Source organism: Passer domesticus, chromosome 22, assembly GCF_036417665.1.
Source record: "Passer domesticus isolate bPasDom1 chromosome 22, bPasDom1.hap1, whole genome shotgun sequence".
NCBI lineage: Eukaryota > Metazoa > Chordata > Aves > Passeriformes > Passeridae > Passer > Passer domesticus.
Genome location: NC_087495.1, coordinates 5,012,536 through 5,033,279, shown reverse-complemented (window position 1 = coordinate 5,033,279; position 20,744 = coordinate 5,012,536). Strand labels below are relative to the sequence as shown.

Genomic DNA, 20,744 nt, shown 5'->3' with positions numbered 1-20,744 from the left:
TGGGCAGGGCTGGGTTTTGATCATCTGATCCAGCTCTTCTGGCCTACAAAGGAGTTAGAAAAATGACTTTATTTTTGGCCTGAGTCCATAGAAATGGTGACAGAATCACCTCAGAGTTAGAAATGAAGGTGATTTTGTTCACTGGAGGTGCGAAATAAAGAATCATGGAATCAGGGAATTCCTTGGGTTGGAGTGACCTTAAAAATGATCCAGTTCCAACCCCACTGCCACGAACAGCTCCCACTAGACCAGGCTGCTCAGTGCCCCTCAAGATATTCCTCAAAGTGCTCAAATTTTACCTGCCTTCCCCACCAGCCATTACATCAAGAATTGTTTGATTTGGTTTGGTTTGATTGGTTTGTTTTCTTCCCTGGGGAATGTTTCTAAAGGGAAATTACAGTGCAGGAACCTCAGGACATCCAAGGACCTGTAAAGGTGGTGGTGATGCCCCTCTTCGGGCTGGAAAAGATGTTTGAGATCACCCCACTGCTCTTTCTGTAGAGCCAGAAAATGGAAACAAATCCCTGGCCTAATTAATATTTCCCTGATAATATTTATTATTATTATTATTATTATTGTTATTATTACTATTACCACTTAACAAGCAGTTCTAGACAGCACTGAGGTTTTAATACTCACATATGATTTTAAACTCACAGCTAGGAATGAGCTGCAAAGTTTGGATAACGATGTAAAAACCCTTCCAACACCCAGTTAATCCCTAAGGAAAAAGCACCTGTTGGTCTGTGCCTGTGTGGTTCTATTCTTAGCTACAAAGTCAAAGTTCTCTGTGAATATTTGTATTTTCTACTTTTCTGCTTGGATATTTCCTTTGGGCCTGAGGCTCCAAGTTCTGAGGCAAAGTGTGAGTTCAGGGGGTGCCTGGCATTCTCCTCCTTGCTTAGAAAATAAAAATAACTGGGTTTCACACAAATGTTGAATTATCCAGGCCAGTGAAACTCAAGATTGTTCTGGTGATCAGGCACTGCAATTAATTCTTGGGATGTTCTTTAACTGTTCCCAGTGAAGAAGTCAAAGAAGCTCTTTGCAATCTGTGAGTGTAAAAAACGCTCTGTCATTTTAGATAATTGGGTATTTCCACGGCAGAATCAGATATCTAACAACAACAACAATAATTAAACCAGGAATAATGACAATAATGATATAAAAAATAATAATAAACACATTAAACCCCAAACACAACAAACCCACCCCAAAACCTAACGCATTATTTCCCCTACCACCATTTCCTTTAACACCAGCCTTGCTTTTGCTTTCATTACAGCTGCTAAATAGATTATTCATGAGGTCTCTCACCACCACTAAACCATCCCTCTCATTGTTGCCAGCCCCTCATTGGTGTCACACAGATTTTCAGCGTCTGCCCATATCTGATTATCTGTGGAAACAACCTTTCAATGAGCCTTTTTATCGCGTCGTTTCGCCGGGGAGCTTTCAGGGACTAATTTTAGTTTCATGACAATAACAATAAGGTCAAGTTGTATTTCTGTGCTGCTTTTCACCCAGGCAGACATTCCAGAGGGGCAGATGTGGGACGGAGTGGTTGTCACTGTTGTCACCACGGAGTGGCCACGTCCGGCTCTCCACGGCCCCCAGCCGAGTTGGGATGGAGCTCAGGAGAGCTGTTCTTCCTGGAAAACGAGATGTTCTCTGCTTTTTTTTTTTTTTTCTTTTTTTGAATGTGGTTTTTTAACTTGACCAGTTGTGGAATATTTGGGGTGAAGCTGAGAGGAGCCCTGCAGGGCAGAAGGGGTTCAGCGGGAGCAATCTAGAAAATTCTGTGGAATAATCAAAATGGAACCCCAGCTGTTGGATTTGTCCCAAATCCCTGGAATAAGCACAACCTGTGGAGAAGATCAGCTCCCTCTCCTGTGGGGCTCAGCCTGGAGAAAAGGAGACTCAGTGGGGACCTTTTTCTCCACAGTTCCCTGAGAGGAGGGGACAGCCCCTGGTCGGGCTCTGCTCCAGGGGTCAGGGACAGGAGCAGCCTCAGGCTGGGCTAGGGAAGGCTCAGGCTGGAAATCAGGAGGAATTTCCCCATGGAAAGGGTGCTCAGGCCTTAACAGGGGCTGCCCAGGGACGTGCTGGTGTCACCATCCCTGGAGGTGTCCAAGGAATGCCTGGAGGTGGCACTCAGTGCCCTGGGCTGGTGACAAGGTGGCATCAGTCACAGTTTGCCCTTGATGACCCTGGAGGTCTTTTCCAGCCTCAGTGATTCTGGGATTCTGTGAAATCCACCTGGCAGTGCACAAAAAAAGTTCCAGGTTTGGATTTTCCCTGGCTGTTAATCAATGCTGGGTACAATTTGTTGAACTCAGCGCTGGTCTGTGCTGAGGAACCCAACGTTCCCACACCTGCCTGGCTGGGATTCAGCTCCCACAGATGCCACCTGGAATCTCTGGTATCAGACCTATCGTGAGCTGAAATTGTTGTTTCATTGTCATTTCGTGCCTCTTGCCAGTCCCTGGTCATTTAACAACTGAAAAAACACATTTACCTATCTTTTGATGATTCCTCTTGAAGTATGAGGTCAGTCACAAAAAGGACCAGCTTCACTGTTAATTAAAATTTAATCAGGACTGCCCTGCTTGTCCCATAGAATAAATTAAATTAACCACGTTGAGTAGTAAGGTTTATACTTTACTTGTATCCTCTGGAAATTTTCACAGGTTGTGCTCCAATAAACCCAGTTTTGCTCTTCAACTCAGTTGGAATTCCTGTTCCTTAAGTGCAAAAGAGGCTAATCATAGAGCAGAAAATAATTTGACTTGCTAATACTGGGTGAGAAAACATTTACTGCAACCACAAATATTTTCAGGATGATGGAGTATCTCATGTTCATGAAAGCTTGGTTCTGGTGACATGTTTGAGTAGGGAGGGCTGCACTTTCTAGCAGAGGAAACCCATGTCAACTGCAGCAGGCAGCTCCCTGTTCTCCTCCAAAAGCTGCAGCAAAAAAAATGTTGGCAGAGGAATCAAAATCCTCCTCTTTAGTCGAGTCTGCCACCAGGTTTCTTAGGCATGAACTCCGGAAAATCTTTATTAGGCATAAAAAAAAAAAAAGAAATAGAGGGGGAGATGTGTCTTGCAGACAGAAGGTGCATTCTGAGGTTAGCAAAGAGATGAATTATAAATACCTCAAGTCGAGCCGTGCTTTTCCAGCTATTCTTCCCTGATGGTGCCTAGCTGGGAGGCAGTGAAAAGTGTCATTTTGGTGGGGTGCTGCTCCCCCCTGGTGACATCAGTGGCCAGGCATTAGCTGTGCCCACAAAGCGGCGGTTGTTGGGTTTCTTATCGTGGTGGGAGCTGCTGAGCACAGCCCCTGCTGCCTCGTGGCTCGTGGAGACAGGGCAAATCTGCTCCCAAAATACTCCAGCTACTTCTGTTGGGTGAGAAATTGTGTTTTTCTTTTCCCCCTTTCATGTTTTACTCCCCCACCACCACGGTTTTTTGCTTTTTGGATGAGAAAGCTCAGTTTTCATTACATGAATGGCCTTGCTTAGAAATTGATTCCCCTTGGAAAAATCCCCAAACTTTGTTGCCTTCTGTGTGTCCAGGGTTTTCATTTGAGGGCAAGGGGGAATTGGCTTCAAACTGACAGAGAATAGGGCTGGATTAGAGATTAGCAAGGAATTCTTCCCTGGGAGGGTGGTGAGGCCCTGGCACAGGGTGCCCAGAGAAGATGTGATCCCTGGAAGTGTCCAAGGCCAGGTTGGACAGGGCTTGGAGCACCCTGGGCTAGTGGAAGGTGTCCCTGCCATGGCAGCAGTGGAACTGGATGGTTTTCAGGTCCCTTCCAAGCTGAATCAGCCCAAGATTCAGTGATTACACGGCAGTGATGCTCTGTTACACCTACAGGGGTGCATGGCTGAGCTTACAGCCACAGCTGCTGGTGTGGGACACACTGAGCAGGAACCCCAAACACCAGGCAAACACTTCTTGCCAAACTTGGATTTTACCCTAATTTATTTCTGTTTTTAAAATTTTTTATACCCCTTTTACAAAATACACTGAGCCAGTTAAAGCAAGAAGTGGCTAAAGACAACCTCAACCACCCCTTCTGTGTTTTTTCCCCCTTCTTTCCAAAACTGAAGTGCAAACAGCAGAGGACCCCTGATCCCACAGAACCCACAGGCTGCAGTGAGCCTCCCCCACCCTTCTGCAGCACCCCATGGTGATCAGTGCCCTTACCTCAGCTCCACCTGAGCTCCTCGAGGGAGGTTTTTATCCTTTTAGAAACGTGCCAGCTCGGCTTAGCCAAACTTTGCCCCAGGCAGAGACTAACCAATGTTCACGTGAGTATCTCAGTGTGTTTTGTTCTGCTGTTTCCCCTTTTAGGTGACAGCGAGATTGTAAATAATATGTACGAGACCGACCCCGATCTCCTTGCTGGAGAAAGCGCAGAGGAGGAAACTGAGGACAGTATAATGTCCCCCATCCCTGTGGGACCTCCGTCACCCTTCCCCACCAGTGAGGACTTCACTCCCAAGGAGGGCTCACCCTATGAAGCTCCCGTCTACATTCCTGATGACATTCCAATCCCACCAGATTTTGAACTCAGAGAATCTTCGATCCCAGGGGCAGGGCTAGGGATTTGGGCCAAAAAGAAGATTGAAGTTGGGGAAAGATTTGGACCCTATATGGCAGTACAGAGGAGCACATTAAAGGAAACAAACTTTGGATGGGAGGTAAGCGTGTGGAATGTGGGCACCACATTCCTTTGTCTTCTCTGCCAAGTGTTCCTGGAGCTGGACTGAGGCCTGCTGGCCTGGGGACAGAGGTGGTGACTTTGCTGATGCCGTGTTTCCCTGAGTAACTCCCCACCCCCGTTACCTGAAGGATTTAAAAATCAGCAGAAATCCCTTTTAAGTTCACTTCTTGGGCCACAAAAACTGCTCGAGCACCGTTTTGGAAGTCTGTTTTTGAATGATGTCGGGTCACTTCATCAAGTGCTTGTCATTTCCAAATTGTGTTCGGGAGTTGTCGCGTGGAGGGAATGGGATTAATCGCATCATGTTTGGTGGTTGGGGGTGTTACCTTTGACTCCCAGCCCATGTCAGCAGTGCAGGCATTAATAACTGGGCAGGGAAAAATAGCATGTACCCATTAACAGCCCCCATGTTCTCGAGTTCTTGTGCTGCAGCAAAGATGGAGAAATGTGAAAGTCATTTTTCCCCAAGAGCTGAACAAAAACCAGCCTTCAGCAGGAAAAAAGCTCTGTCCCACATCTCCCATCTTATCCTTCTCCCTGTTTTTCTGGGCTTGTCTCAGAAATCATCTTGGCCTCTTCTGCTCTTACAGTCTTGATTAGAGAATATCTAGATCCATAATTATCCTGGAATATTCATTAACAGTGAAGTGTGTCCTGGGATTTCTGCTCTGTGCTCACAGTCCTATCCCAGTGGCCATTATCCAATAGATAATTCCTTCTCTCTCCCCCAGTGCCCATCCCAACAATCCATCCCCTGCTGCCATGGGAGCTGCTGGCTCTTGTCCTGGGGAAGAGGCTGTGTCTGGGGCAGTGGGGGCAGAGACATTTCCTGACAGGGTTGAGTTGTAGGATGGGTGAAGCCTATCCCAAAAAGTGGGAGCTGAATTTTCCCTCATTTTTCCCTGGATGAACCAGTCTCTTGCCCCATTTTCTCCATCAGCCACTACTGGGATGAACTGGTTCACAAAATCCTGGAGGATTTACAGGGTGGGAAGCAGCTGGGGGCTGGAACTGTAAGGTTTTCCCAGGAGAAGGCAGCAGTGCAGTGACAGAACCCTGTTTTCTTAGAGGTCAGAAAGGCCAGGCTGAAGCACTAACAGTTTTAATTTTCTCTGATTATATTTGCACTCCTGATTGTGAAGTCAAAAATCAGTGAGCAGTGAGACCCAGTGAGGCCCAGAGAAGCAGGTCCAAATATTTTTGTTTTGTTTTACTTTTTCAATGTGTCTGAAGTGCAGGAAACAGCAAAAAGCTCCTGTTTTAACAAGAAAACTCAATTGTGTTTTGTTGCTGTGCAGTAGGAAGTGTCTGAAGAGCTAAAATCAGAGTTTGGTTGAATGACTGAGTGGAGAGTTTCCTTTTCCTTCCATCCTAGTGCACGGAAAAGAGGATAATGCAGCTGAGTTTTGATCCCCTCTCTCCCCTCCAATGACATTCCTGGTGTTGGTTTCTATTGTGAATATTACTGCAGAATATTTGATTGGTAGTAGCGTATAAGCCTCAAAAAGTGAGGGTTTTGGAGGGGAAAATCCCTTTTATTTCACTGGCAATACATGGTCTGGTTCAGGGGGGCTGTAGGTGTGAGAAGCTCGAGATTCCTAAGGAAGGTATTGATCACTTCCAAGTGCCTCTGAAACTAAGGATAATTTTCCTCTAGGAATATGACAGATTAATTATTTGTAGGCTGCAATGTGAAAGATGAATCCTCTTTTTTGCACCCAGTTATTGATAGGTGGCATTTGTTGTTTCAATGCATGTTTTTGTTTGTTATTTTGTTTAAAGGCTGATTTTCAGGAACAAAATGCAATCCTCATGGGCTGGCAGAAATTGAGTGGTGCAAACCTTTTTTTTCTCTGACCTTGGCAAAACATTGTCCTTGCATTTCATAATTCTGATAAAAGTTGCTATTTACACTCATGATTTTCAGAAAGGTTCCTCACATCCCCACTGCTCTGATAGGAGCTGCGTTTATCAATTCCCGTTGACTTTGTGATACTGTTTGTTTTTGTAGTGTAATTGAGCAAACTTTCCCTCTCTGGGCACTTCTCCTGTTCCAGCGGCGTTCCTTTGTCCCCTGCCGGCAGGGACATTTCACACCTCAAAGGAAGGGCTTTGTCCTCCCTCAGGTGTCCCCAGACCCACCCCAACACTCTCTGCTTTTCCTCACAGACACCTCTTGAATTTTCCCATTCCCCAGAGCGTTTAAGGACATTTCAGGGCTCTGTTTCCAGAAAGGGCCTCCAGAATTTCATTTGGGAGCAACATCCATGAATCCCTTCATGTGCTGGACAGGAATTCATTGAATAAGTTCTATCTGCTGGGTGCTGTTGTCTGAACTCTTCCCTTGGGGTAGAAGTTGGGAAAGCCCTGAAATGTTCTAGGCAGCTCTACCTGGTGGCAAATTGGGAATTGGGAACTTGGAATGTTCTAGGCAGCTCTACCTGATGGCAAATTGGGAATTGGGAACTTGGAATGTTCTAGGCAGCTCTACCTGATGGCAAATTAGGAACTTGGGATGTTCTAGGCAACTCTACCTGGTGGCAAATTGGGAAATGGGAATTTGGGATGTTCTAGGCAGCTCTACCTGATGGCAAATTAGGAACTTGGGATGTTCTAGGCAGCTCTACCTGATGGCAAATTGGGAAATTGGGAACTTGGGATGTGTTTGCATCCTCTGCTCCTAAAACTGAGCAGGCAAGAAATGGGCAATGACTGGAAAAAAAGGAAAGGGGAGGAGTTTTTTCTCACCCAGTAACTTGTTGGCTTTTGCTTCAATGTGCTGTTTCTTTCCGTGGTGATAAAGTCAACAAATCTGAGATTTGTAGGATCACAAGGAGTGTTCCTTCTGCAGTTTAACATTGGTTTTTTGGTCAGCATTTCTCTGGAATATGGAGTTTTGTCATGCAGTGACTTGTGGGTTGAATGCTGGTGTAAGACTTCCACAAAACTCCTTGTTATGGCCAATTAGAACATATTCCATTTGAACTGTCTCTCATATTAGACATTTATTTCAGGAGCGATGCCTGTTCTTCACACCCAACCTCTTCTCTATTCATATTTCTCAATTCATTTCCTGTAGTTTATAGTCTTGATAATCCCACTTTTTTGCACACCTCGCTCCCCAAACTCTGAAAACCTGGCCTTTGTGTTTGTTTGTTTGTTTTTAGGAGTCATCAGCTCCTTAATTTGAGCAGTGCTTCTGCCTTTGGCACGAGAAGTTCTTGCCTTTCACCACAGGAAATTTAGTGTCAGGCTTTGACTAAACTGAGAGGGAGTTCACTGGAAGTGGAATTGGCTGCAAAGTGGTCATTCCTCAGCACCATCTCAGTTTTGCTTGAAAAAATTTTGTTGGCATACAGGATGTGCTTCATAATTAATGTCTGTTCCTTCTGATTTCTGCATTAAAAAAAAGAAAAATCTAATTACATTTTGGGGCTTGGAGAATGTGCTGTGGAGGGCTTTGATGTGAGATTGGATCTTTCTCTTCTGCCCAAGGATTACCACTGCAGAAAGAGCTTTCTCTTTTCAAACTCCAGTAAGGAAAGATTTGTGAAAATTAAAATGGGCAGTGACTTGTATATCAAAGTCTTCAGGAAATTCAGTTTGTGTTTGTTTCCATCTGAACTCCTCACAGGTGTAACTTGGTGTTACTTGCTGAAACTTCCAGCGTCACTCATTAATAGCCCAAACATCCATGGGAATGCAGAATGCTGTGTTTTATCTGCCATACCTTGAAAAAAGCTGCATAATTATCTTTATTATTGGCGTTTTTCCTTTCAGGCAGAGAGGAGGGCTGGGTGCTGATGGCTTGAACACGTGTCCTGCCTTATCTGCAGCACAGCCTCATATCTGGCCTCCTGCTTTGCTTTGTGGGATATGTTTTAAAAAAATATTCCTTGATTTAAACCACACCTATCACTCAAGGGCTTTTTTGGACATGGGATGGCAGCGAGTGATTCACTCTCATCTCATAAAAATAAATAAGATGTGTCAACCCTGGCCCCCAGCCCCTCCCAGGGATGATTCAGTGCAGGACCTGTTGGGTGCTTTCCCTCATTCCCTGACACTGCTGTGCTGATGGTGTCATTTCACCTTTTTTTTTTTTTTGTGTGTGTGCCTTGAAAACCCCACCTAAAAGCCCTGTGATTATTGAGTGTGACCTGATTGCATTTCTCCTGCTCCCATTGCCCTCCTGCCCGCTGACACCGAGCACAGCACTGCCAGCACCCTGAATAAATCACGGCATTTTTGTGCTTTATGGCCTCTGGGAGCCGAGGAAAATGAAAATAAAATAATTACATAATGATTTCCGTCAGCTTTGGGTAAATAATGGTATTTATCACGGCGCTGTTAATTTTCCTAATTGAGAGAAGAATGGGAATCTCATCCTGGGGGGAGATTTAGCACCTGGATTATGGGAGTCGTGATTTTATCTCAGTTTGCTTCACAGGGTAAACACCACCAATAAATGCAGTTTGTTTTAATTTATATTTTCATTTATATTTTAAGAGAGGTTATTTCCTGAAGCACAAAGGCTTCTCTCACTGAAGTGTCAGAGCCAGGCTGCTCCTTTACACAGGAAAAATAAATAAATAAATTCTTTCATTTCCTACCTGGAGGGGTGAGGTAGAGCCTGTCCTATAGAAGACAAATAAAAAATAGGAGCCAGCAGCTGAGGGTGCAGCAGAGTTCTGGCTTCATGTCTGGGCCAGAAAAAACTGCTGGGTTTTGAACACCCTTTAAAGTGTCACTGACTCACTGCAGTCCAACCTCCCAATTCCTCCAAAATTTAAATTTTTAGCAGGGGGTCTTTTTTATTTTCTTTGCTTTTTAGAAATACTTCCAAGTGCCGAGGGAAATTTACTTTATATGAGTGGCCTTAAATGCTGGGAGGAGAATTATACTGCATTTCCTTGAATGTAATAAATATTAACATTTTTAATATTAAAAAAAATTTAAAATTAAAAAATATTTTAAAATTAAAATATTAAAAATAGGCTTTTGAGCACTGCATGAACTGTGATGGTTTTGTCACATTTCCCAGCCCAGATCACCCAGGGATTCCTTCATTTCCCTTTAAAAGCTGATCCAGCTGAAGCAGTGAGTTGTTGCCCATCCTGCCTTAGCCAGAGATGCTGAAAGGGGAGTGAGTCCTTTAAATGAGCAAAGAACTCCCCAAGGCTCCTCGTGTCTCTTGGGCTCTCACCTGGGAGGATGTGATGACATTTCCTGCTCCTTTTCCTGCCCTGATTCATTCATTTTCCCCTCCTCTGCCTTTCCCTTGGCCTGGGGAATGATGTTACTGCAGCAGCTTCTCTCCCTCGGGGAATTCCCTCCCGAATTGTTCTTTTCCAACCCTCATCCTGCTCTTGCAGGGAAAAATTGCTGAGGGATTCTGTGCAATTCAACATCTCCCATGCAATGTTGATGCTCTCCCAGGGCTGCTCCTTGGGAAAGGGATGGAACTGAGCATGGAAGCTGAGCAACCTCCTCTAGCCCAAAAATCTCATTAAAAAAATTAAATATTTAAAATAATTAAGATTAATAGAATAAAAACTAAATGTTTACAATATTTAGAGGTCAAGGACTTATTTTTCTTCCTTGAGATTCTTTTTTTTTTTTCACTTAAGCTCTTAGTCTTGGTCCAAATCAAGTTTCTCTGCAGTTTTATATGCATGTATATAAAATTCTAACTGGGGATGCTCTCTTCATGAACCCACAGAATCTTTCATTTTCAGAGGGTTTCCAGCTTGGCAGGTCTGGGAAATAGGAATTCTGAGGGTTCATTAAGAAAACAGAACGCCAGAGCACCTTGGGACTGCCCTCAATTGTTGCTAAGAGTTAGAATTTTTATACATGTGAATATAAAACTGCAGAACAACTTTTGCTTTGGACCAAAACTCAGAGCTTAAGTGAAAAAAAATTAACCTCAAGGAAGAAAAATAAGTCCATGACCTCTAAATATTTTAAAGATTTAATTTTTATTCTATTCATTTTAATTATTTTAAATATTTAAATTTTTAAGTGAGATTTTTGGGCTGAGGAGGTTGCTCAGCTTTGTACATGCTCAGCCCCATCTCCTTCCCAAGGAGCAGCTCTGGGAGAACATCAACATTTTTATTTTCCCTGCAGGATCTGGGCTTTGTTCTGGTGTCAGGGGACACCACGAGGAAGAGGAAGGGTCAGATCCAGGTGCTGGCGATTGTTGGGCTGTTTCCTATGATTGCAATTAAAGCCATGCCAGGAGGAACAAGGACTGGCTTGGGATTGAGAGGAAAAGCTGATGGAATCACAGGACAAACCCCATTTTCTACAGCTCCACCTTTTGAGGGGGTTTAATTTAATAATTTCTGGATAAAAGTGACGAATGCACCTTATGGCATCCAAGTGAAACGACTGAAATTTTTCCTGTTTTTTGACATTTCCCCAAATGCTTCAGTGCCAGGGTTAAGAGAGTAAAGCCTTTTTTAGGGCCAAGAATGCCAAGATAAGTTGCTCTATCTTAGGCATTGGCTAAAACATGGGTATATAAGGAATTAAGGGAAAGAAAGAAGAGACAGGGGAAGGGAATGACTAAGAATACCTCCTGATATTTCTCCTTTATTTCCATAAGGGGTAATAACTCATGAGCAATCCGGCAGAGGGCACTTGCTTTAAATAGAACATTCTGATTCACAAGCAGAAAAAGGAAATAAATATTTTCCTTTCGTCTTTGAGAGCCATCCCTGAATACCAGCTCCTGAAGCAATATTTTATCAGCCACACGTTCAAAAAGGAGAAAGAAAAAGAAAAATCCCATGAACGGCTCAGTGGTGACCACTCAGTGGTTTGAAAAATAGCTTTTTTTTTCATTATCAAAAGCCCTGCAGAAGTCAGGGCACTGATTCTTCCTCTGGAATTTTAACCTACAGAGAAACCCAACCTGGGTTTTGTCCTCTCCCAGCAAAGCCTGGCTGCTGGAGCCTGGAACACAGTGAGATTCTGTAAAGGAGATGATCAATAAGGGAAACCATAAATATACATGGGCTCTGAAGGAGGAGCACCCTGGGGACTCTCTCAGAGGCAGTTTGGGAAGGTGGGAGCAATGCAAAATAACTCATTTTGGGGTTTGCAGGCTGCTGGTACCAGGCACTCAGGAGGGTTTTTGGGAATCAGCCTCATGCTGCTCACTGCTCAGAGATTTTTGTATGGGATTGGGGCACTGAGGGCTCCAGGGTGAGGTTCAGGGATGAGCTCAGGGTCATCAAACCGTTCAGTAAACCCCACCTGAGCTCCTGGTCAACCCTGAAGTCTCAAAGTTCTAAATTCCATTGCTTTACCTCAATCTGTGCAATGCAAGAAGTACCAACAGCGAATTTTCCCAAGTAAAATGTTGTGTTAATCACTTTTCAAGAATGGAAAAATCACATTTTCTGCATAATTTGGCACCATCCTCCTCTTCCCATGGCAAATACAGAGCAGCACCACAGATCTGGAGAGCTGTTAAATGTAGCAAGGATAACTTTGGTTGGGATTTAGGACTTCACACATTTTGGCACTTGTTTGGCTCTGGAAATGCCAGGGAATTTTGTTGTATTTAGGGATGGATCCAATTTCCGTGGGATTCATGGAAATGAAGAGTTGGGTCTATGGCTTTTTTCTAGGAGAGGGACATAAGTGGACTTGGTTCTTCACTTGCTAACACAGCTCTTAAGGCCACCTCTGTGCCTGGTGTGTTCTACAACCTGTCTGCTCCAGGTTCAGCCCCTCCATACCTGTGCAGCACTGAGACCTTTCCCTCAGCACAAAGAGCTTTTTCCTCCTTTGGCTCTGCCCAGGCAGCCGTGTGCCCCTTCCCTCTGGGACAGCGCCCTGCTTTAATCGTACATCTCATTGTGCCATCCCTGCTCCATCCTGTTCAAAAATACCTACAGCTCACCCTTGTCCCCCACCTCCCTTTTCCCATTTAGATCTCCCTGAAGCCCATTCTCCCTTATCAGCACAGTAATTTCGTGAGCAGAGTTGGATTTCTGCCGTTTAGGCCCCGGCCATTGTCTGTCGCAGCTGCAGTCAAGATAAACCCTCACCCAGAACAAAGTTGGAATGACCTTTTACAAGCAGAATCTGCCTTGTTTCCCTCCAGACTAATTTATCAGCCTTCATTTCAGCCTAGTCTCTCAGCAGAGGCCTGAAAGAACATTACAGAGAGCATGAATGAACAGGGGGATTAAGATGCTTGGCTAGTCCCTCTTTTTCATCAGACACCTTCTGGATTTGCTGGGATGTAAGCTGTAAATGACCGTAAGTGCTGAACTGCCTTAAACTTGGAGCAAGGGGAAGGGAAGAGGAGGGGGGAGCCACCACAGCCAAATGTTTGGAAAAGAAGAGTGATGTGAGGAACTGGATAAACCTTTTGTCAGAGGGTAGCAGGACTGAGCAGTGTCCCCAGTCCTTTGCAAGGGTCTGTCCTCAAGCAGGGCAGGGAAGGGGGACAGGCTCAGCTCCTTCAGAACTGTTAATAAAGCAAATTTAAATCAAATTTATTGGTTCAGAGCAAGTTTTAAAAACTGGGCTACATCCAAAGCGTTTTGGTGCAGCAGAGCAGCAAAACTTTACTTGTGAGTGTGATTTTAACGCCGCAAGAGGGGAAATTTTTCGAAGTGAACTTGACAAATGTCAAAGATCCCAACAGCAAAGCCATGATTCTCCTGTAGCTGACAACAGCCACAGTCTAAAGGAATTGCTGTGAGGAGGGGAATAAATATTTGTCTTTTGAAGGAGGAGAGAGTTGACAGCTGTAGTTGGGGTGAATTTCCCAGCAGCTTTAGTGGGACTGGATAATTCCACCCCTAAACACCATAAAACATCTGATTCTGCTTTCCTGCTTACACCTTTTAGATTCCTTCATCTTTTATGTAATGAAAAAAAATGTTATTTAACAACTTGGAAACTTTACTGTTAAATCACAGCCTGCTCAGCTGAATGGGGGAAATCCTTATCCATCAAACTTGGCTCATTGTGTTTCATTCCTTGGAGTAAAAAAAACTTTTTACAGGGGGAGAATTTGGTGCAACCCCAGAGATTTTGGTTGTTGCTGGGACTGTGGTGGTGCCTTGTGTCCTGGTGGAACTGCAGGGCCCAGCTAGGGAGCAGAAACATCCCCATCTAAAACAAGCAGAGCTTGCACCTCCAGCATTTTATTTGGATTTTTGGTGTATCAGAACGTTTTGGAATGTTTCCAAACATTCCAAGTGTTTCCAAACATTTTGCTGGAAGGCAAGGAAGGTGCTGCAGGTAGGGGAGTGGCAGCAGTAAGTGAAAATGTGCTGTGGGACCAGCTTGAGAAATGGGTGTTGCACTCAGGTGATGCTGAACATCAACCACAGGGTGTTTAGAAATGGGTGCAGATAAAAGATCAATGTTTTGGGATGATTTTAAAGTTTTAAGGTATTTTAAGGAGTTATACCTGTACAGTATAAAATCATGTACCTGTATAACAAAACAGTATATCTAATTTTTAGGTATTTTAAGGAATTCACTGGACCAGCCTGGGATTTTGGCCTATGGGACCATACATACCATTAAATACTACTGCAATAATTGATATTTTCCTTTCTAAGCAATAACCTCCCCAATTCAGTGCCTTGTGAACATCACAGAAGTATCCAGATTTCTCTAAACCTTTGCAAGACTTGTGATTTCATTTAGGTCTTTGGGTGAAAATTCAGGCTGTTTTCTGTTCCTTTCTCTCTCCTGTGTCCTACCCCAGTTTGCCTTTGCAGACTTTAGCCAGTAATATGGAAGGTGTAGAATTTTCAGATTTGATACAATCTTTTTTTGGCGGTTGTGTTTAATCCCTTTTTTAGCTTCACAATTCAACGAACCAAAATGTTGGTAACTTGCACCAAGTTTTCATGCTGAAACCAAAAGTGAGGGCAGCCATTCTGAGCCATTGTCCCAAACCTTGATTTAGGGACACTCCCACATTCAGAAGTGAAGGATCTTTTGCTGTTCCTGAGTGGTTTTATCATCTCCAAAATGAATTTCAGCAGCATGGCAGGGAGATGGAGATGGTGCCTTTCTGGAGAGTTGTGGAGGCAAAATGCAGATGCTTCAAGCAGGACAGATTGTTTCTGGCTCTTGTCCAGTTTCCTGGGAAATGGACAGAAAGAAGCTTAATTTCTTCTAGTTCCCTGCAGCTGTGCTTGGGTTTAATAAGCATAGAATGTGGTTTAAGGAAAAAAAAAGGCATAAAGTTCAGCTCCTTGTTGAGCTGTCTGTGTTTTTTGGGGCAGAAATTGGGGTTTGCTGCTGAATGGAGGGGCAGCACTCCTGATGGAAGTTCAGCATCAGGGATGGTGCCCAAAATGTTCAGTAGCCCTGCAAAACTCAGTGAATGGGCCAAGAAGATCACAGGTTAACTTCAATTCAAATACACACAAAGTTCATTTTAGAATATTTAGAATTTAATTTAGAATAGGCAGGGAAGAATAATCGCAGTTGTGTCTATGCAAGGTTGAATTTCAGGCTGGGATTGTTGTCTGAGAACAAACAGGATCCTTGTATAGGAACATTTGATGAAACTACTGGGAAAAGTGTTTAAATGGAGTACAAGCAAGTTCTGCTTTTTGTAGGGAAAGGTGAACTCCAGAACACAGGAGATCAGGAGGTTCAGAAAGGATGGGGATTGGTGTGAGGAAAATAAATTCATACATTGATGCCAGCAGGGATGTTCTGTCTGATGGCTCTTACCTGATGAGCCAGGCTCTCACAGCCTCCCCAAATCCCATCTCCAGCTTTTATTGTCACTGATGTTGTCCTAAGGTCAGGCAAAGACCAACCTGGAATTCATCCTTAGGGAAAGAGGGGCATTGAATGCAAGAATCCCCTGAGCTGGGAGAAATGAAATGTTGCTGGGTGATAAGAAAATACTCCAAGGGAGGAGCTGTGGGGTCAGGGGGCTAAACCAGGGAATACCTGGAGCATTTCCCTGGGTTAGGGGGACACCCAGCCCTTGAGGAACCACATGGATCAGCCCACAGGGGTATGGGAGGCTCCCAGTGCATCCCCACCCCCTGTACTGGTGTCACTGGCGCAAGTCCCATTTTCAACCCTTCAATCTTTTTGTGGATTTTAGATCCAGGCCAACGTTCTCAGTGTAAATTCTCATCTCGCCTGTGGTTTGTTACAAGGGTTTGTTGTTGCTGCTGGAAATTTCAGATTTAGGAATTTGAGCCAAAGTAACTCCTTTCCCTGTCTTTTCCTGTTTTCCAAAGTCACCTCATTTTGTAAAGGGTGTGTGAAATAAATCAGTGTAAATTTACTGCTCACTATAAATTGTAATTGGCAAGAGTTGGGATATAGCAAATCCAGAATGGGAATGATAAAATACTGATACTGTATCCTTTAATTTATTACCTGTATTATCCACACTCTGTGTTTTCCACTCGGTTCTCTCTCCTTCACGAGTTGTGTTTTCACTAGACTGGCATTTTCCTCCTCTGATGAATTAACTGTCAATTGAAGTTAGTGAGATAAATCAAAACAAATGGACACACTGCTCCATATTGACTTTCTCACTGCCTGATTCCCAGCCCCACTTTCTGAGCACGGGGCTGTTGTTCTGCTCACTTGCTCCTAAGCAAATGTACAAGAAAAGGAGGAATTGGGGGAGGTTGGTGTTTAATAGCCAGTAATTACATTTTTCCCTGCTTTTGTTTTACCTGGGATCTTGTCAATGATGAGATCCAAGCCATTTACCAAGGAAGAAGAGACTTGGCATGGTGGCAAAGAGGGAAATGTTAAATGGATTTCAGGAAACAAACATGGAAGTTCAGATCTTCTGAAATGTGGTCTTAATCTACATAAGGAAGGAGTTTTTGGGATAACCATAAGGGTTTAGGTGAAGAGGGGGACACTTTTCATCAGCAGGGATGATGTGCAGGCCCTCACTCTTAGAGAGACAAGGCTCCAGTCTGAATCCAGATTTATTAACATTTGCTGTGGGAATTCTGGGTGTAAAATGTTGTTGTGTAGGGGACTCCAAGATGTTGAAACCTTGCCTTTATCCCAAAATGGCAGAACAATTTCTGGCTGGTTTGTTCTATTGGTGCAAATGTGATCAGGCACCCAAATGATTGGGCTCATCTCTGCTCCTGATCACACAAAACTAAAAAGTAGAAATATATAAAATATATATTTATATATGAAGTAATCAGTGGAATAGATCTGAAATGTGGATCAAGGCTTCTCTCTTGCAGATATGGCAAAAATCTCAGAGTGAGGCCCACAGGCCCACAGGCCTTCTCTCTGCTGCCACCAGAGTCAGAGCTCTGAAATAAAAAATTCAACTGATTATTTTAAAGAAGGAGAACACAAATCCATGCCCCTGTCTCCAGCAGTGCCATCTGCGTGTGGATCAAACCCCAGGCACACCTCTGGCTGAGCTGGCTCCTCTGCCAGGGTTCAGTGCTCAGAACAAGCACACGCCTGCCACAGAGCAAGTGTGGAAATTCTTTTGTTATTTGTTTACTTCTACCTTAAACATCTGTTCCTTAACACTCAGCTTTGAAAAGAGCTGGAGATCAAGCAGGGTTTTCTTTCAGGGCTCTCACCCCCATCCTGGGTCGTGTCTTCCTGAGTAACCTTCAGCAAATAAATTTAACACCTTCTCACCTGGAAGGGCTCTCCTGCACTTTAATTCAAGAAGTAAAAGGTTAAAAAAAAAAAAAAAGAAGTCTGTGCAGAGGAATGGATGGTGGAAAGGGGTAAAGCCTCTCAGCAGTAGGTTAATTGGAGAGTGGAATACCAGTGTAGATGGGAGCACATAGTTTCCTTGGACAATGTGCTAAAGAACTGGGAGCTGGGAAGGACCAGCTGGGATTGTTAGTGAATTAGCTGAAGTCAGAAACTGCTGAATGGAGCAAAGAAGTAAAGGGGAAATGAAGGTTAGGGTATAATTCAGTCTAAATTAGGTGGGCCATTCACAATGCATAAAAGGGCTCTGAGCTTCCTTTCTTGGGGAAAATGGGGAGGAAAGCTCACTTTTATTTGGATGCGTGTTGAGTGGTTGATTTTAAGAATGTGCATACCTAGAGCCTACTTTTTGGGAGTGCATTATCCCACATGAGTTTGGAGGAAGCATTGAAAATGCCATGAGCCTGAAAGACAACAGATTTAGCAAGAAAGCCTCGGGACCGTTGTGCTGCAGGAGAATTTCATTTAATCCCTGATGGGCTGAAACAAATCCTCTTCATTCCTTCTACCTCTGCTTGTTACTCACAGTGAACACTGTACCTGATCACCTCCCAGGTGCTTGGAATCCATCCTGCCCCTGGCCCTCCTCTCTGTGTAATTTGTGATTTATCACAGCACTCCTGTGCTTTTAATTGTGACTGAGTTTTGTTTCTAAGTGGTTCTCCCATGGGAAGGGATGTGGCAGGCAGCACATGGTCTTGGAGACTGTGTTTGCTCTACACAAATCTACGGAAAGAAAGGGATTGCATGAATTTAATACACAAATAGTTAAACTGAAATGCCTCCATGGAGCAGAAGTGGTGCTCCATGCCTTCCAGTGGTGTCTGAGTTACACTGACTTCTAATTTGGAAGAGTTTTGCTGCTTCCCTTTGGGTGTTGTCTCTGCAGACCTTCAAATCCATTTTCCTCAAATTTGCTTAGCATCCCTCAGAGGTGCATCATCCATCTGATGACAAAAAAATCACAATATTTTCAATTTTTTATGTATTTCAGAGCTTACAGCCTTTCTTTGAGGTCTGAGAGTTGTCTGTGAGTGCAAAGTGATTTCAGCTTGGACTTAAGAGATGTGGTTGTGGCTGAGCAGAGCCTGCCAATGGTCTGTGCCCTTCATCACCACTGAGAGAAAATCCAAATTTTCTGGTTTAGAACCCTGGGGGGTGCTCTGTGTTTTCTGAATGAACTTTCAGAGCTGTTGTGCTGTATCACCAATAAGATAAAGTCCATCTAACTGTGGTTTTCTCAGACATAAAATGATTAATAAGGAATAAAGAGCACTGATTTTATCAGGCTATAATTCCAGAAGTGCTTAGACTGGAGGTGGAACATTTTCCCCCCTTTTGCTGAAGCTTCCAGAGCTTGGGCTCACTTCTGTGTTCACTCCAAAGGCTTATGTCAAGCCCAGTCAATTTAAATGAGATTCAGAACTGGAGCAGCAATAAGTGTTCAATCAAAGTATTTGATAAATCACTTAAACAATCTCGCAGATTGCAAATTCTGTAAATGCAAGTTCTGCACTTATTCAAAACTAGTGAATGTGACAGGGCTAAGAGACAGCAAAGTCAAAACAGCAGGAAGAAAAACTCAGATTCTTTGATGAGATTAAAATACCAGCAATTGCAGTGGCAGGCAGGTAGGGCTGTGCTGCTCGTGGAGCCCCTGCTCCAGCTTTTCCAAGGAGAATATACAGATGGGATAAAGAAGAGAAGGCTGATTTGATGATTGCAGCATAATTTTACCTTTACTTCAGGGTATGTGTGTTTTCCTTAACGTCTTGAATGGCCTAATTTAGCTGGTCAGGAAAGTTTTCTCTCTTATTAAACAGAATGACAAGTGACTGTAGAAGTAGAAGAAGGGAAATCTCAACAAAGCCCAGATTGCTCTGAATGCTCAACAATTTTTCTTCAGTGACTCAGACAGGGGCATGAGCTTCCTCAGGTGGAATTTATTCTGCTGAGTGTCTCCACAGAAAAGCTGAAAACAAAGTGTTGAAACAAGCTCTTGGAGCTGGCTTTCCCCTGGCTTGTCACCCACTGCAGCCACGAGGATTAAATACCAAACAGGTATTTAATGATTTTTTTTTGTTATGATTTTTATTGTGCCGAAAAAGATGGAAAGAATTAAAGATTTTTTTTGTGAGTAGCTTCCAGAATAAAACTTTGTATTTTGTCTATTGAACTTTTTCCTGGTTATTAATGAAATAATTTTAGGAGATTTTGCTGGGAGAGGAATAACTCATTGTCAGCACCAACATGAAGCACGATTTGAAATAAGTTTTCATGGAAGAAAGAGGGAAAATGGGATCATTTTTGGCTCTAGCCAGTGTTGAAGTTCAGCATTTTACTTTTAAAAAGCCATGGTTGGTTTTGTGTGAGCAGTTCAATGTTCCCTCATCATCTTTGTCCTCATTCACAATATCGGGGGATTTTAATGAGGATCCAGGTGCCAAATTTTGTATGTTTTACATTTTGCTTGCTCCCACCATTACTGTATTCCCAATCCTCAGAAATCAGGGGGGGTTGATCACTTTTACAGTAGAAACTGCAATGTGGGCTGGTCTCCTCTCAGGCATTTATTCCAAGGACAGGAGCAAGGGATTGATCCCTTTGTCTCCTTTTCTCCACCTGTTTTACTGCAAATGGAAAATGGCTTTAATTGGGGCTGAAAACAAGAATTCTGACAGCTCAAACATTTATTTTCAGGCAGCACAAGGCCTTGTTCAGGGAAGTTTTTAAGGACTTTGGAGATGTTGAAGGAAAATCATGTAGGAATCCCAGTGCATAGGAGTTACATGGGTAACGTGTTGTCCAGCTGTGAACTTGGACAGATTTTCATTATCCTGATTTAAATCCATAAATATCTGCAAAAATAGACACACAGTCTTAAACTTCCAACCCAAAAAACCAAAATGGTTCCTAGAGACCTTTGCATCCCTTCTGTGTGATTTCCTGTTCTCTGGGAATGCTTCAGGCAGTTCTCTAAGTTAAGCAAGTTTTAAGAGCTACTCAAATACAAATTATTTTTTTATAAATTAGGAGAGATTTGTGCCCTTTCAGTTGCAACTGAAAAATAATTACTGAAGCTGCACTAAAATCCACTTTACATGTGATATAATTGTCAAAAAACTTTTCCTTTCACTTGAAACTAATCCTTTAACTTGAAACTCATTTTCTGCCCTCCAAAAAGGTAATTTTAAAGCTTTTCTAGCAGCCCTTCTTTCTCCCATAAAATATTTATGTTCAACATGCTGAGCCCATATTAATTAATGGGAATGAGCAA

General features: G+C 43.4%; 1 protein-coding gene and 1 long non-coding RNA gene across 6 annotated transcripts in view; one reads left to right on the top strand and one right to left on the bottom strand.

Moving 5' to 3' along the window:
- Positions 1 to 20,744, top strand: part of PRDM16 (PR/SET domain 16) — a 299,007-nt gene that overhangs the window by 105,866 nt on the left and 172,397 nt on the right. For 3 of the 4 annotated variants that reach the window (XM_064396883.1, XM_064396884.1, XM_064396882.1), the window contains exon 2: positions 4,360 to 4,709. The exons of the other annotated variant lie outside the window; for it this stretch is intronic. In XM_064396883.1, the coding sequence (XP_064252953.1) occupies positions 4,360 to 4,709 (350 nt within the window). The remainder of the gene's footprint in view (positions 1 to 4,359; positions 4,710 to 20,744) is intronic. 4 annotated transcript variants of the gene reach the window in all.
- On the bottom strand, positions 14,264 to 17,414 carry LOC135285285 (uncharacterized). 2 transcript variants are annotated; one of them, XR_010350227.1, is made up of 4 exons: positions 17,250 to 17,414; positions 16,130 to 16,224; positions 15,464 to 15,564; positions 14,264 to 14,863 (listed from the first exon to the last, which is right to left on the bottom strand). It is a non-coding gene; the product is annotated as an uncharacterized LOC135285285 (long non-coding RNA). The 2 variants fall into 2 exon arrangements; XR_010350226.1 differs by lacking the exon at positions 15,464 to 15,564.